Raw genomic sequence first — 17895 nt, forward strand, 5'->3', positions numbered from 1 at the left:
CATTGGGCCGGAAGGGCCTGTTACCACGCTGTAAATAAAATTTAATTTAAGATCAGGTTGAGAAGGGAATTCCCAACAGGAGAGATTTTCCAGGCAGGAATAATAATAAGGGTGTTTAGGAAAGTAGAGACGGAGGAAGGATTACGCTGAAGTTCTAAGACGATTGAATTGAGAAAAGGAACTTCTGTAAGATCCACCACACAAGAGCTACCTTTCTTCTGCCTCAGCCATGAAGATCAAATTCTACCCCATTGTTCACACCTGGTGTTGAGTGTTGGCTGGTTAGGTAAATCAGCAATTGTTCGTCAACTTGGGGTCGGAGCTTCAAAGTGTGCCAAGACAGAAGAATGAAAAGTTTCTATTTGCTGGCTTTATGGTGACTTGAGCAAAATCTGAACAAAGTGTGGGTGGAAAATAACACTGTAACTCAGCACTGACTGGTAGAAGCAAACTGCCATTCTCAGTCAAAAGGTGGGGAAATCAAGAATGAGGGGATTGGAGCAAAATTACCTGGCATTGATGCCAGGTGGAATATACTCACAAATTGTGGTGGGAACCTGGAACTCACAAAGCCCATAAAAGCTGATGAGGCTGAAAATCAATAAAAACGTTTAAAGCTGATATTGATAGATATGGTTAGCCAAGGGTGGTAAGGGCTATGGAAGGAAGGCAGATCAGCCATGGTGTAATGGAATAGGAAGATGGATACAAGGGCCTGAGTGACTTATCTCCTGTTTGGAATGAGGCATGAAGCAGATTGAAATAGTCGGGGAGATGCCCCTTTGGCACCATCTGCTTAACATTACAAAGGCTAATTCCCATTGTTAAAGCAGGGAAAACATTGTAAAATTTATCCTAAGCATTTTAAAGTCACAGAGGGGTAGACCTTAAAAGGCATTTTGGTTGGTGCTTACATGATTTACCTCACTCTATTAAGATTTAAGATCTTTTAAGATATCTTTATTAGTCACATGTATATCAAAACACACAGTGAAATGCATCTTTTGCATCGAGTGTTATGGGGGCAGCCCACAAATGTCGCCACGCTTCTGGCGCCAACATAGCATGCCCACAACTTCCTAACCCGTACGTCGTTGGAATGTGAGAGGAAACCAGAGCACCCGGAGGAAACCCACACAGACATTGGGAGAACGTACAAACTCCTTACAGACAGTGGCTGGAATTGAATCCAGGTCGCTGGCGCTGTAATAGCATTATTGCTAACCACTTCATTCCCGTTTTGATCTTGGACCTTTCATAATCCATTCCCTAGTTTTGATGGAAGGGGAGAAAGCATTAAAAAGAAGGGACTGCATATATACCAAGACTTCCTCGCTCTCCAAAGCACCTCAAAACCAATAACGTACTTTTGAGCTGTTGTGATATAGGAAACAACCAATTTGTGCACAATGTGCTCCCATAAACAGCAGTAAGAGTTATTAATTAGATTTTAATTCTAGCAATATAGGTCATGATATCAGCCACAGCACCAGGAAGAACTGTCACTTCCCTCCGTTTCTCGGATGTCCTGAGGTAGAACACTTGGTTCCACTCTCCACCTTCCTTTCTTCTCAGATTGTCTTTGTTGCCTCTATTTATCTCCTCCCAGCCTCTTTCACTATATCCACAATTCCTCCCCACCTGACTCCAACACCCCTCCTCACCTGGATCCACTTATTGCTTGGCAGCTCTTGGTGCACCCCTCCCCTTCACTCTTTATACTGGCTCTTTCAGTTCTGATGAAGGATCGCAATCTGAAACATCGACTGTCCACTTCCCACCACAGATGCTGCCTGACCCGCTGAGTTCCTGAAGCATTTTATTTTTTTGCACCAGGAGGAACTCTTCTGTTCCCACATGATCTTTTATATCTACCTGGGAAAGCAGTTAGACACCTGCTTTAAAATCTGTCTAAAAGAAAACATCAACAGCATAGCACTCCCTCAGAATACATGTGTGTGCATAAGTCTTAGAAGTGGTCCTTCAACCCACAACACTCTGATTTAAAACCAAGATTGCTACCTTCTTAGCCACAGCTAATAATTTGCCCACTGTGTTGATTTTCTTCTAAACCATGAGTTTATTCTGAAAAACAAATCACTTTCCTATTCTGATGATTTCTGTGACCTTTCCCTGGTACAGGATATGTTGGCTCATGAGGCAACTGAAGCTCTGGCCTCACTGTATGGCACTCGATATTCATATGGAAGAATCATACAACTTATAAGTAAGTAATGTACCAGCAACAATGATGGGTTGTGCTGTAATCAAATACTTGGAAGGTCCGGCTCCACTAATGGGTTTGGTTTTTGGAATTGGTTTATTATTGTCACTTGTACTGAGGTACAGTGAAAAACTTGTCTTACATATCGTTCATACAGATCAATTCATTACACAGTGCATTGAGATAGTACAAGGTAAAACAATATAGAATGCAGAGTAAAGTGTCACAGTTACAGAGAAAGTGCAGTGCAGGTAGACAATGTGCAAGGACATAACAAAGTAGATTGTGTGGTCAAGGGTCCATCTTATCGTACTAGGAAACCGTTCAATAGTCTTATAACAGCGGGATAGAAGCTGTCCTTGAGCCTGTTGGTATGTGCTTTCAGGCTTTTGTATCTTCTGCCTGATGGAAGAGGGGAGAAGAGATTATGTCCAGGGTGGGTGGGGTCTTTGATTATGCTGGCTGCTTTAGCGAGGCAATGAGAAGTATAGACAGAGTCCATGGAGGGGAGGCTGGTTTCCGTGATGTGCTGTGCTGTGTCCACAATTCTCTGCAATTTCTTGCAGTCCTGGACAGAGCAGTTGCCATGTAGACACAACTAGCAAGATGCAGATACAAATGAATAAGAGTCCCAATCTGAAAGGGGGAGAGGCATTTTACCAAGTTTTGAAAGAGAAAGGGAACAGATGAGAAAGGACGAAGAAATGAGAAGGGATGTTCCTGTTTTCTTACTTTATTTGATCCACTAACTAGATGCTGGGTACACATGGTTCTTGTTACTGAGATTTCACTTGATCAAATTTCAGATGTAGAGTCACAGTCATACAGCATGGAAAAAAAACATTTGGCTCACCACATCCATACCAACCAGTGGGGACCGGGGCATAATTAGTTCTACCTTCTCGCACTTGGCCTTCTATGCCTAGACAATTCATGTGCTTGTCTAGACACTTCTTAAAAGCTGTCAGTAGCTCCGCTTCCATCACTCTCTCTACCTGTGTATTCCAGTTACTCACCATTCTCAAGGTGAAAAAGATCCTTCTTCGATCCCCTCTAAATCTCCTACCCCTTACCCGAAATCTATGTCCTCTGGTTTTTATCTACCTCTGACATGGGGAATAGTTTCCTGCAGTCTACCCTATCTACATGCCTCATAATTTTATATATCTCAGTCATGTCCCCTCTTAACCTCATCTGCTCCAGGAAGAGGACCCAGCTTCTCCAGTCTCTCCTCATAACTGAAACACTCCATTTCAGTCAATGTCCTGGTGAATCTCCCCTTTCACCCTCTCCAGTGCCATCACATCTTTCCTATAGTGTGGTTACCAGAAGTGCACGCAGTACTCTAGAGGAGATAGAACAGTACAGCACAGGAACAGGCTTTTAGGCCCACAATGTCTGTATTGACCATGATGCTAATTCAAACTAATCCATCTCCAGCTGAGGTCTGACCAATGTCTTATAAAGTTAGACCATAACCTCCCTGCTCATGTACCCAGTGCCCTGACTAATGAAGGTCAGTATCCCATTTGTCTTCTTAACCACATTATCTTCCTACGGTCGACTTCAAGGATCTTTGGACTTGTAAACTTGCTGGGTTTATGGAGGGCACCCTGAAAGGTGCCGGGCTAATGAAGGGTGCCTCAAAACTCATTGGGCTAATGGAGGGAATATGCTGCTTATTTCATCCCATTTCCCATTACAGGTGACCCCTGCATTATGGCAGTTTCGGTAATGTAAGTTTGTCCTCACAGAATTCACAAATCACTACCAATAATCTGGGATATGGATTAAAGATTTGCTCTTTTGAAATTTATGTGAGGTAAAAGTATATAAATAATTTTTTTTTTCAACTCTCATTTCTTGACACATGCGCAAATGATGCAGCTTCACGTTATGGAAAATTGCAACATGGACCGTTTTCTTGGAACACAACCCCCACCCACCCCTATAATGTGGGGGTCGCTTGTAAACCTGTAAAGCTTTGCTTTCAGTAAGAGACAAAGTATTACTTAGTTCACTTGATGTGTTGAAAAATGCAGCACGAGAGGAGAGAGCTCTCCATCAATCGTGTAAAATCAGCAATTCTTTCACTTCCATTGAAAGCAAAGTTTTACAGGTATAATTGGAAACGTGACTTAAACAGCATTTTCAGAGAGATCCACCAGGAACCAGGCAAGACGTGCACTGAGCTGCGACTCGCGAGTAATTTGGAACCACTTCATTTTTTTTAATACACATTTTAAAAGTAGCTCTCTCCAAAGCTAGAGGAATAAACTTTCTGCTTCTCATCCAATTTCACATTTAGAAGGGGCCTAATGACACCCCTGACTGCCAAGCAAAACATTCAAGAAGTACAAGCAGGGTAGAGGCATGCCCTCTGCTGACAGTATCTAACATGCACACCATTTGCTGTGTTGAGGTTATTTAAAATCTGCTGTCTTCTTCCATTGTTGTTCTTCCATCCCCTTCATGAACGATGTATGATTTAGAGGCTCTTCCACTGTTGTTCTCTTAGATTTACCTTGCAGCTCTGAACTGATATAAAACACTTTAACTTAGAAACTGTCACATGCCACTGCGTTCATTCAGTTCGTGCCAGTGTGGGAGAACGGGCCCCTACTGCAAAATTCTATTGTGTACAATGTCCAAACCATCATTTGCACTAGAACATAGAACACTACAGCACAGTATAGGGCCTTCGGCCCACAATGTTGTGCCAACATTTTATCCTGCTCTAAGATCTATCTAACCCTTCCTCCCACATAGGCCCCTATTTTTCTATCATTCACGTGTCTATCTAAGAGTCTCTTAAATGTCCCTAATGTATGTGCCCCCACAACCTCTGCCGGCAGTGTGTTCCACGCACCCACCCCTCTCTGTGTAAAAAAAAACTTACCCCTGACATTCCCCTTATACCTTCCTCCAATCACCTTAAAATTATGTCCCCTTGTGTTAGCCATTGTTGCACTGGGTAAAAGTCTCTCACTGGGAAAAAGTCTGTAGCTTTTCTACTTGCTCAGTCATTGTGGGTAGTCAAATGTTTCAGTGGAGGAAGACTCAAGGTGGGGGTAGGGTAGCCTCAGCGAGATTCATTTGAAGAATATCAGGACCTCAGGCTGGGTCAGAACATTGGGTAGGAATAGTTTAATGTTGTAATCAAAAAGGGAGGGACAAGGTTACAGTGATCCCTAAGGGTCCAACAGTGAGGAGTGGAGTGAGCAGCCAGAAGAAGACAACAGTAAGGGGTCAGTCGAGAACAGTATCGAGGTACACCTGTGGATGATTGCAAATGCTGGCTCTACAGTCTTGACGTGGCCAGGGAGTTCCCATTTAAAACTTGCTGAAGCAGGCCTCAATATCTAATTATGCATGAAAGATCTTGTCAGCCGAAGGGCATGCTTCTGCAAGTGAACTATGTGGAAATTACTATCATGCCATAGGATACCAATGTACAGATCCAGGAACCTTCATGTGCAGGTGGATGATATGCACAGAGGTCTCATAAGCACTTTGAGGTATTTGGGAACTGTGCAATAGTACCCTATTCAGCAATTGTTCTTCTGATAAAATTCCATTATGTAATATTGTCTGCCCTTTTTATTCATATTTTAAAAATTTTGACTATTCTTTGGACCCAGTTGCAGATGGGCACAATCTCAGAACACCACCATACATAGACAAACATTATTTCATCCAATGTTATGTCTAGTTCCTTACAAAAATACTGAAACTCTGGGCTTGCTGTGCTCACAATTTCTGTCCGAGATTCTGGAATGAACATGAAAATTTTACCCTGGCTTTGAGAGCATTGGACACCCCATTGAATACAAAATGAGGAAAGAAAGACAAGCTTATTAATGTTTTATTTTCCTCTCTCTTTTGCACCGTGATTAGTGTCAGGAAATTACAAACCCATTTCAATCAAAGAACCAGTAGTTCTGACCTTAGGTTGTGCCTACTAGTAGGAGTCAGCTTTAATGGCCAGGCCACCTTGCATCCAACTCTAACCTGTCAATGCCACATTATGTTATAATTCCACTAGTCTTGTGAAACCCATATTATTATACAAAGTTGGTTTCCAATACAATATACTGTATATTGCAGAAAATTTTCAGCATTTAGTTGGATAGTTCGATATTCTTTTGCAAGTTAAATGGTTATTGGATATTTAGACACTGCATGGTTATCACCTGTATTATTCTTCTTCCCAACTTCAGATCAGAACAGTGGGAACAGCATTGACTGGAGCTATAACCAAGGTATTAAGTACTCATATGTCTTTGAGCTGCGTGATGAAGGTCAATATGGCTTCATGCTTCCACGGAGTCAGATTGTTCCAACAGCTGAAGAGACATGGTTGGCTATAAAGAAGATAATGGAGTATGCTTGCAATCACTTACCTTGATTTTGAATATGTTGCCATGCCAATTTACCCGGGAGTTCTTGGTGCTAAACAACTGTGTAACTGTACTGTTCCTAAAACCTTCCAGCTTTATTTTTGTATATACTGTATTACTTAAGAAAAAATGAGTACAAAGGATTTCTTGCATCTCTGCCTTTGAGGATTTATTGTCAGTTCAGTTTATAGGGGCAAACCCAATTAAGAATGGTAAGAGCTACCCCTATCTAGGTTTATTGGCTACCTTGGTCATGGAGGCCAAGAGCTGATCCCAGTGTCAACATGTAAGTTTGAACGTTGCTCACAGCTGATGGATTTATTCAGGTTTTAGAATGAGAGGTTACTTGGATCTCTGAGTGTGTGATCCTTGAGTGAGGAACAACTCTGATTTCTGGGAGCATTACTCTGACCCCCAAGTAATAAATTACTCCAATCCCTGAATTAGGGATTATTCAAATTCTTCAATGAAGATTTACTCAGATCCATGAGTCAAGGGTTGCTCCACCCCCTATGTGAGGGATTACTCTAATCCTCGTGTGAAGGGTTACCTCTGGATAATTTCAATCTTCTAAAGACAGATCCTCAAATGAGTGTTTGCTTGGCTCCCTGAAAGAAGGTCTGCTCTAATCCCTCAGAGTGATCTTTGAGACGGGACTTTTTCTGATTTCTCTACACTCTGAGTAGTGGGATTACCTCGATCTCCACGAGTTTATCTTATCCATGTCTCACTCTGAAAGTATATTTCAACTTCTAGATTTAAACTGGTAACAATTTCAGGTTAAGAATCTACCTCAGTTGCAAGATAAAAGGATTTACTCGAGATTTAGTTTACACTAGAGTCTGAAGTCTGTGTTTTCTGCTAGCACAGGGCTGAAGCAGTTCAGCTGAAGGTTTATTCCAATCTCATAATTGAAAGCTGTGTTAATGAAAGATTTTACCCAAACTTCTTGCTTAGGAATTTATTTCAACATCACTTTCAGGGTTTATTCTATTATCAGGTTAAAAATATCAGTTTAAGAGGTAAATCCATTCACTGAGTGCATGGTGAATGCCTTCCAAATCAGATTAAGGATTTACCACAAACTCATCATTTAAGTCATAGAACTTTCCAGCATGAAAATGGGCCCTTCAGCCTACCACAGTGATGGTCATCAAATGTCTCCATTATACTAATCCCATTTTCCAGTACTCGGTTTGTAGCCTTCTATGCCATGGCATTTCAAACACTCATCTAAGTACTACTAAATTTTTGTGAGAGTACCTACCTTCAACACCCTTTCACACAGTGTGTTCCAGGTTTGTGGGTGAAAAAATTCTTCCTCAAATCCCCTACCCCTTCCCTTAAACCCATGCCCTCTAGTTATAGACACTTTTCCTAAAGGAAAAAGTTCTTCACTATGAATCCTATGCATACACCTCATAATTTTATGCACCTCGGTCAGGTTCCCCTCTCCAAGGAAAACAAGCCCAGCCTATCCAGTCGTTCCTCATAACTGAAACATTCCATCCTGTGAATTATCTTGGTGAATCTCCTCCGCACTCTCTCCGGTGCAATCATACCTTTCCTATAGTGTGGCAACCAGGATTGCACCGTACTTCAGCTGTGACCTAAATACTTCTTCAGCTTGTATATTAGTACCATAAGCTCCTTGCTCTTATATTTTACCTGTGTCTGAGGAACTGTATTTTTATTCCAATTGTATTGTTTAATTACTGACCCCACCCCAACATGACACTTACTGAATTATTCAAATATCAAGAGTTCAAGAGAATCTTCAGATTAGTAAATTGCTTTATGATTGTCACATGTACCGAGGTACAGTGAAAAACTTTGTTTTGCATGCCACCCATATAGATCACCTTATCACATTTGTACATTGAGGTAGTAGAAGGAAAAAGTAGTAACAGAATGTAGTATAGTGTTACAGAGAAAATGCAGTGCAGGCAAGGCCACGCCGAGGTAGATTGTGAGGTTAAGAGTCCATCTTAATGTACAAGAGGTCTGTTCAATAGTCTTATAACAGTGGGATAGAACTTGTCCTTGAGCCTGGTGGTATGTGCTTTCAGGCTTTTATATCTTCTGCCTGATGGGAGGGGGGAGAAGAGAGAATGTCTGGTGTGGGAGGGGTCTTTGATTATGTTCGCTGTTTTACCATGGCAGCGAGAAGTGTAGACAGAGTTCATGGAGGGGAGGCTGGTTTTTGTGATGGGCTGAGCTATGTACACAACTCTCTACAGTTTCTTAGTCAGTTTAACTAAGTTTAAGAATTTTTTGCAATCTGATCTACTCTGCTTTATACTGTTCTTGATGATTGTATATTCATAATGTTTATTAAATACATCATTCTTTGTTCATAAGGATGTGACCTTGATATGTGGCCTCTCTGATTTCTCTCATTCATTTTCTGGCAGCTTATTATGAGCTTTATCAGTTTCTATAAATTTGCAGCATGGGAGACTGTTCAACATTCAGTTTTTTTTTCCTCTCTGATCATTTTGGATCATTTGTCTCCTCCTATTCAAACTTATGAGACACACCATTTGTTTTTGAAAAATCAACAAACTGCAGGTGATTGAAATCTCAAATAAACACAGAAAATGTTAAACACTCAGCAGATCAGGCAGTGTCCATGTAAAGAGAAACAGAATTAATGTTTCAAGTCAAAGGCTCCAATGTTAACTGTGTTGTTTTCCACAAATGCAGGCTGCCTTGCTGAACTTTTCCAGCATTTTCTGTCTGTGCAGCATTGTTATTCACTGGCAATTGGAAAATCTCAAAGCTTCGGTGGGAGCTGTGGATACAAACCTGTGCACAGACTTTTCACTGAAGCAGCATGGAATCTAACAGCTCCAGAAAACTAAGAAAGCTGACTTAGGGCCACATAGCTCAATTCTGTAGCAATAAGCCCTGGACTCTGTTCAGCATACTGTAGTTCATGGGAATAGCACTATACAGGTCAGAAATCACACAAGAGAGAGGTGACCTCACCAACAGTTGGTGTTTGGCATGTGTGAACAATGAAGACCAGAAAGCTCTAGTTGGTAGGGAATATAAAAAATGAAAACAAAATGCAGAGGATGGAAATCTAAAATTAAAAACCAGAAAGTGCTGGAAACACTCAGCAAGTCAGACAGCACCTGTGGAAGGAGAAACGGTTAATGTTTCAGGTCTGAGGCCGTTCCTCATACCTGGGAAAGAAAATAAAAGGCCGGTGAAGTAGGATATGGTAACTGAAAATCAAAAAAACCTGCAGATGCAGGAAAACTGAAAGTAAAATAAAGACAGAAAATGTAAGAAACATTCTGCAGCTCAAGCAGCACATGAGGAAAGAGAGAGTTTCAGATCCAAGACCAGTCCTAAGAGTAGACTGTGGTCTTGGGGTTGGAGGAAGTTGGGTGGGAGATGCCTGGTGATGCACAAACACCAAGCTAGGCCACCTGGACCCACGATCTCAGCTCCTACAACGGCTTCCACAATGTAACTCTCATTTCCATACAATTGCACAGTCTCTATAATCCTCAGCTTTTTGCATCTCCACATCCTACATGCTAGAAGGCGAGCTGTTGTGCAATGGGGTGACTGCGCCCTCCTGCCGTCATCGTCGTGGCTACCCCTCAAGGTCGAGGATGATGGTCTCTGCTCCATTGATCTATTTATGGGCTCTCAAGTGGCTTATGAGTCCAATCTTGACTCTGAAAGTTCTTCAGCATTCAGGACAGGTGGTTCCAGATGGCAGATCGGGCTTTGGTTGTTGCTGCCTCTCCTTCCACTTTCTTTTCTAATTCTGCACATCTGTTGGCTTTGAAAGTTGCTGTTCCTTCTCAGATGATGGGTTATCAGAGTTTCCTGTCCTTGGCATTAGTTCCCCACTTGTTGATGTCGATGTTACGTTTCTTCATGTTGGCTTTTAAGACGTCTTTGAACCTCCTCCCGCCGTCGGCCGCGGTGGGAAGGGACAGGGGTGGGCGAAGCACCACGTCTCCCCGTGGGACACTCACACGCCACTCACCGGGCAGAGGGCGGAGCCTGATCCACGCCAGCGCCGTGCGTGCTGGGCGGGGGGATGACGTCACCGCCGCCGTGCGCAACGCTCCGCCTGAGAGGGGGGAGGGGCGGGACAGTATCTGGCAGCGCAGACACACAGAGACCGAGTTCCAGGCCTTCGGCGCAGCCGCTCTGAGGTTAGTGCGCACCGCGCATTCTCCAAATTTCGGCCCTGGCGCAGTCGCAAATCGGATCCCAAAAGCCGCCCGGTCGCACAAACGGGTGTTTTACTTCATAAAAGGACGAGAAAGAGCCCCCAAAGTGGCTTTTAGACGGCGGGGAAGAGCTTAAGCTGCAATCCAAGAGGGCCTAGGCCGCACTAGGCCTGCTTGTCAGCAGGGCTGGATTTTGGCGGGACTAAGGGAGGAGGAAGAAAGGGCAGTCGGGGTGGAATAAACTCCTGAGCATTGAGCAGGCTTTAGGGCAGGAACAGGTTCCTCGTCCCGCGGCGTGGGCCCCGTGCAGATTCCGAGCTCCAGTGTAAAGATTTTATAAAATGGTCAGCGCTTCGGGATCCATTCCTGCAGCTGCCAAACTGCTAAATGTTTCTATTCAAAATGGGTCCCAGGGCGGAGTTTTTAAACAGTCGTGTATCTCAAGGTTTACCGAGTAATCACTAAACTGTTATGCGTTTAAAAAAATCAATAACAAATCGTGCAGATTGGCCTGGAATCGAAAGGTCGTCAAGATTTTACGCGCGTTGCATAACCAAGCAGCAGAAAAATGCCTCGAGTTTGCAACGAATTTACGTGTAGTTTGTGTTTTTTATTTGGGTAGAGTTGCAAGCTTTGCCATTATTCATTTTAAAAGTTTCAGTTTTGTTTAAACGTTATTGTGCTTTTATGTAAAGTGGCATTTTATCTAAATACTCTAATTGTAGTAAGCTGTAGTTCTCAAACACCTGGGTATTTTGAGAGTACTTGCTAAAAATAAAACCCTCTGAGTAAGCCTATGTGAATTAGGATTTTTAGAAATTAGGTTTAATGCCTAATGTTTTTGGTGGTAGTAGAGTCTTAAACGAAGAAAATCCTGAGGTTTTTTATCCTATGTAGTGCCCTCATCCTTCATCAAAATTTTGGAAGCCCATTTTTTTCTTGTGACGTGCACAGTTAATTTCTTTGATATAAAACTTTGATTTTGTAGGAGCAGCACTGAAAATAATTAGAAAAATATTAGGAGAGGAGCAATAATTGTGGAGGGGAGCTGATGGTTAATAGGAAAGGATGTTTAAAGTAAGTGGAGTTAAAGACAAGATAGATACATTGAAAATGTAATTTTCTTTAAATGGGGAATAAAGAGATTGTAGCAGTCCTTCATCTTTAAGTACTGTTTAAACAATGTACCAGGCAAGTATGGAAAAGCACTGCTAATAAACTATAATTAAAAAATGTTAATAGGAGGCTAGAAAGTCTGGATTACAAAACACTGAGTGCATGTACTGAAAGTTTTTGGAAGCAACTATTTCAAGTTTTATCTAAGTGCTGGAAATGTATTTCAATAAACTTATTGTCAATAATTAAACAACCTACATCTACATTGTGACTTCAATATTGCAAAAACACCCCAAGGTGTTTATCAAAAGAAACAGTTGCTGGGCCTTTGAGCTACATAAGAGATGTTAGGACACCAGACCATAACCTTGGTTAATATAGTAGAATTTGAGTGTCCTGAAGGAGGAAAGACGAGGTGGTAATATTTAAGGCAAGAATTTCAGAGCTAAGAGCCTTTCCACTTGCACATGGCCACATGCTAATGTGATTAAATTTGGAAATGTTAAGGTGGCCAGGATTGATTGCTGAGATGGGGAGTAAACTCATCTTGTGCTTGGCTACATTACAGCCTTCCTGACTCAATTGTCTCCAACTTCAGGTAACTCACCACCTCTGTTTCTGTCAGAACTGGCCATTTCTGCTGTATATCATCCAACTGTGATACTGGCTTAGTTTTCCCCTCCCTGAGGGATTTGAAAACAAAAATGTGAGTTTTAAAATTGCAGTGTTGACTTACCATGAGCTATTATAGGTTAACAAGCACACATGATGGGTGAACAATATTTGATGAGAGTTTGGACAGGGATGTGTTTTGGATGGTCTCAAGATGATGGAGAATAGAACAAGCAAAGCCAGCTGAAATGTTTGGAATGGTCAAATCTAGAGGTAGCAAAGGCATGGATAAGGATTTCAGCAGCAGAGCTAAAAGCAAGGATTGACATATTGATATTATGGAGGTGGAATTAACTTGTTTTGGTAAGGGAACGTATGAGTTCCAAAATTCAAGTAAAATATGAGATCAATGTTAAGCATAATTTGGTTTAGTTTCATATAATCGATAGGAAGAGGAAAGGTGTCTGTGACTTCAGAACTAAGCTTTTGAAGAAGGGAAAAAAAAGCCAAAGGCTTTAGTTTGAATATTTATTTGGAAACAATTTCAATTCATCCAACATGTGTGTCAGGTAACCCATCTGACTATTTAGAGCTATTTATGGGACTTACAGGTATATGGGAAGGAGCCAGGGATTGATTCTTGGGTAACCCCAGAAGTAACAAACAAAAACTGTGACTTGACCATTTTCAGCAACATATGTGGAAAGAGAAACAGAGTTAATGTTTCAGGTTCTTGTCAAAGCTAAGAAAGAGAGATAAACATAGTTTTAAATTGCAACGGAGTTGACAGATGAGGTGGATAGTACAGAGGGTATATCTGTATTAGGATGAGGCTGGGATTGGGTTGAGGATGAATTGCAGGGCTCCTGTGGTCGAGGGTTAATGGGAGCAGTTGGAGAGTGATAATATAAACAAAGGAACATTGCTAATAGCAGGACTTACTTATGGGTTCGGCTTACTAATAGGGAGAGAAGAATTGAGCTAATATCACAGTTGGATGGCCATTTCTGATCTAGATAGTGAGTTACCTGAAGTTGGAGAATTCAATATTGAGTCAGGAAGGCTGCAATGTCCCCAGACAGAAGATGAGGTTTCCCAAGCTTGCGTTAAGCCTTGTTATAATAATGCAGGAGGCCATAAGCAAGTAGGTCGGAGTGGTTTGGAGAATTAAAGTGGTAGACCACAGGAAGGTCAGCGTTGATCCTGAGGAGAATAGATGTTTCTTAGTTTGGTCAAATGTAGCTTACGGTGGCTCTGTTAGCATTTGCTAATGAGACACCATGGTTTCAAGCTCACTGAAATCCAGCTAACATGTGTGTTAATGGTGTAATATTTAGATGGTATAGGCTCTGGTTGTTCAAATAAATGTAAAAGATTCCAGACCACCATTAAAAGAATTGTGAAAATTCTGTGGGTGTAGTGGCCAGTGTTCATTTTTCAACAAACATTAGCAAACACTATTTCATTTGTTTATGGAAACTTGTGATTTGTAAATTTAACCTGTCTGCTTTTAGTGGCAGTGATGACTTTAATTCAAGATAATTTATTTTGGGTGTACGTGAATGAAACTTTTTCTCCTTCTTGCGCACAAATTATGTGAATGTAATTGGTACTTTGGAAAGGGCAGGTGTGGAAGAATTATTTTGACAAATAGTTCAATCAGTAACCAGAGGATAAATGTTAAGATAATTGGACAATTATACATCAGTGCAATTAGAATATTTTATACAGTGAGTTATTATCATCTGTTGTGCTTTGCTTGAAAGACTGGTGATAGCAGGTTGAATTGCAGTTTTCAAAAGGAAAGTTGATATATTGTTGAAAAGGTGAAATTGCTGAACTGTTGGGGTAAGAGCCCTAGGAGACTGGGTTTAATTGAATAGTATTAAAGTTTGCTAGTAGTCAATTTTAATATCATAAGGTAGTTCCAGGTACAGAGAACTGAAAACAGAGGAGGTTATGCTACAACTTTATGAAGCATTGGATAGGCCATAGCTGGAGTACTTATACAGTTCTGGTTGCACTCATAAAGGATGTGCTTCGACTGAAGAGAATGCAGAGGAGAAGAGAAGGCATAGGTTTAAGATCAGAGGCAAGAGATTTAAAAGGGACATCAGGGGCAGCTTCTTCATGCAAAGGGTGGTGCATATTTGGAATGAGCTGCCAGAAATAGTGGTTGAGGCGGGCACATTAGTAACATATAAAAGCCACCTAGATAAGTACATACAGTATATAGAGATTTAGAGGGCCAAACACAGGTAGATGGAACTAGCTCACTGGGCAATACAGTTGGCATGGATGAGTTGGGCTGAAGGGCCTGTTTTCATGCTGTATGACTCTATGAGATCTACTGGGATGTTGCCTCAGATATGAGAAGAGACTCGATATGTTGGGTTTGTTTTATTTGAAGTAGAAGAGGCTGGAGATCTGATAGAGATATGCGAAATTATGAGGAACATAGATAGGGTAGATAGTAGGAAACATTTTTTCCATAGTACAGCATGGGTTTAAGTAAGGGGTAAGAAATTTAAAGGGAATCTGAGAAATTTTTCACCCAGAGGCTGTTTGGAATAGAGTGGTGGCAGCAGGTCCTCTCACAACATTTAAGTGTCTACATGAGCACTTAAATCGCCAAGGCATAGAAGGCTATAGACCAAGTGCTGATAAGTGGGATTGGTATAGATGTATATGACACTGGCATGGACATGGTGTGCCAAAAAGCCTGTTTCTGGGCAGTGTGATTCTGATGCTACAACTCTATAAGGACCTAACAGAGCACTTGGTAAATCTGTGATTAGGCTGAGTCAGTATGGTTTAACAAAAAGGAAACTGTTTTGTCAAATGTCCTTTGTGCAACTTTCAATAGATAAGGTAAAAGGAGTAGATATAATATAATTGGATTTTAAGAAAACATTCAGACAGGTGCCAAATAATTGATTGTTACATGGGTTAGGGCTCAAAGAGTTGGAGATAATGAATTGCAGATTGTTTAATGAACATAAATTGTCAACAAGAACAAACTGGTCATTTTTGGAATACCAAGGTATGATTTTTGCAGAAGAACAAAGGACTGCAGATGCTGGAATCTAGATGAAACACGATGCTGGAGGAACTCAAGCAGACCAGGCAGCATGCGTGGAGAAAAGCAGGCAGTCAGCGTTTCGGGTCAGGACCCTTCTTCAGGACTGAAGATAGGAAAAGGGGAAGCTCAATATACAGGAGGGAAAAGCAGAGCAGTGATAGGTGGACAAAAAAGGGGAGGCGGGGTGGGCACAAAGTGGTGATAGGTAGATGCAGGTAAGAGATAGTGATAGGCAGGTGTGGGGGAGGAGGGGAGAGCAGATCCACCTGGGGATGGGTCAAAGGTAAGGAGGGATAAAGAGGGGTAGAAAGAAGAGACGTAGGCTTGGAAAGGGAAGAAAAGGCATTGTAGGGGGTAGGTGTGGAGGGGGTTGAGGGGATTACTTCAAGTGGGAGAATTCGATGTTCATGCTGTTAGGCTGCAAGGTTCCAAGATGGAAAATGAGATGTTGTTCCTCCAGTTTGCACTTGGAATTTTCCTGGCAGTGGAGGAAGCTGAGGACAGACAGACCTCCTAGCGCAAGTGTTTGGATTTCACTTGTGTACAATCTGAATTGGTGATTTAGAGGTGTTCAAGTGTAACATATCCAACTTTGCCAAGGTAGCTAGATGAGACTGTGTATATGATTGAGATGGAAAGAGACTGCAATCTGGTTATGTGATTGTTAAAGATGGCAAATGAAGTCTAATGTGGAAATTATTTTGTTTGGTAAGAAGAATAGCAAAGCAGAGAATAATCAAGGTGATTTGGGTGTCCATTACATGAATCTCAATGCAGCCACCTGAAGCAATTAGGAAGGCAAGTGTTATGTTAACCTCTACTGTAAGGCATTGAAGTATAGGAATAAGGAACTTTTGCTGCAGTTGCTATTGATTTAGGTGAGGCCAGGTTTGAAGTACTAAGTAAATTTGTTCTTCTCTAAGGAAAGAAAAAGTTGCCTGGGAGGAGATGCAACAGAAGTTGAATGGATTGATTCTTGGATTGAGAGGTTTAACTGCATAATGGGATGAATGAATACGATAGGCCCATATTCTCTGGAGATTAGAAGAATGAGAGGTGATCCCTTTGAAATGTATAAATTCTTACTGGGCTTGGTAGGTTAATACTGAGAATTAGATGAAACAGTCAATCAACATAAACCCCATCAAGCCATTTAATTGAATGTTTTATTGAGATCATCTTTTGGCCCTAGACTTTATCGCCATTTCTCAAGAATCAATTTAGTGAATCTTTGTTGCTGTCCCTTTCTAACCCAAGTAATTCCTCAATTTATTCATGTTCAGTATGTGAATTTTCACTATAATGCCATGGGTTCATTGGGGTACATGTCTTTTACACAACTATTTTTCGCCATAATGAATAGCTCAGGCACTTTTCATGCATAGAAAATCTCTGTACTGAAACACCGTTAAATTATTTCACTCAGTCGTTTCAACATGTGAAATTTCATTTCATGAACCATTTTCCAGGAGCGATCCTTTTCAAACATAATGGTTGTATCCTTTAGGGAAGGTGACCAAACAACATTCAATATTGCAGGTGTGATCTCGCCAAATTAAAGCAAAAATTCTTTGAACATTTACAGTAAAAAAAAATATTAGGAATATCCCAGAAATATGCTAAAGATTTAGACAGGCTGTTTCTTGCATCACGTCCTTCATTCTGAAGTTTATTTTACCTTGAAATATAGATCTGAAGGGCTATGTTTAATATCTTGCACACATCCTTCAATTTGTACCACAGCTTTAATGTGAAGTGTCATTACTAAGGCACAACAACTTTTACTTGCATAATGCCTTTAAGACAGTTAATTATCCCAAAGGGTTTTTGGTGGGGATCACTTGATTTTATAGCCATTGCAACTGGATAACCAAGCACTGAGCATCATTTGGGCTTTCTTTCATTTGGCAAACTATTTGCATAATTATTTGTGATATTTTGTGTTTGAGCCCCACTTCCTTTTGGAAGCTGATTGCTGTTCCTTATTTTTATTTAATAAATATCAGCTAACTGGTCTTTGTTTTCTTGAAGCTAACAGAACTTGTATTTAAGCATTGGCCTCAGGATGTCATCTTGCAGTCGGTGAATTATTTTTTTAAAGTGTAGTTGTTAAAATATGCAAGTGTGTCTGGCAATTGATACACAGCAAAGTCCTGTGGAAATGGCCCACAAATTCGTCTGCTCTTGGGCTGCATCCCCAGGGCTGCGTGCTCAGTCCACCGCTGTTAACGCTGCTGACCCATGACTGCTCTGCCAACT

The 17895-nt window shown here is 41.2% G+C and overlaps 2 protein-coding genes across 11 annotated transcripts in view; both read left to right on the forward strand.

The window, feature by feature from the left end:
* The window catches only part of LOC127580369 (carboxypeptidase A1-like), a 31983-nt gene extending 22996 nt beyond the window's left edge, over positions 1–8987 (forward strand). The window contains exons 11-13 of one of the 2 annotated variants that reach the window (XR_007957814.1): positions 2143–2227; positions 3930–4046; positions 6445–6587. Coding sequence is in view for 1 of the 2 variants with exons in the window: in XM_052033735.1 (XP_051889695.1) it covers positions 2143–2227; positions 6445–6632 (273 nt within the window). In the remaining variant the exon portion in view is untranslated. Of the gene's footprint in view, positions 1–2142; positions 2228–3929; positions 4047–6444 lie in introns of both variants that reach the window. The other variant, XM_052033735.1, reaches the window with a different exon arrangement.
* A 1749-nt stretch (positions 8988–10736) lies between these two features.
* nrf1 (nuclear respiratory factor 1) overlaps positions 10737–17895 on the forward strand; it is a 69696-nt gene continuing 62537 nt past the window's right edge. For 8 of the 9 annotated variants that reach the window (XM_052033728.1, XM_052033721.1, XM_052033723.1 and 5 more), the window contains exon 1: positions 10744–10808. The gene's annotated coding sequence lies outside the window, so the exon portion shown is untranslated. Of the gene's footprint in view, positions 10809–17895 lie in introns of all 9 variants that reach the window. The other variant, XM_052033729.1, reaches the window with a different exon arrangement.

The sequence above is a fragment of the Pristis pectinata genome, chromosome 19, assembly GCF_009764475.1.
Source record: "Pristis pectinata isolate sPriPec2 chromosome 19, sPriPec2.1.pri, whole genome shotgun sequence".
NCBI lineage: Eukaryota > Metazoa > Chordata > Chondrichthyes > Rhinopristiformes > Pristidae > Pristis > Pristis pectinata.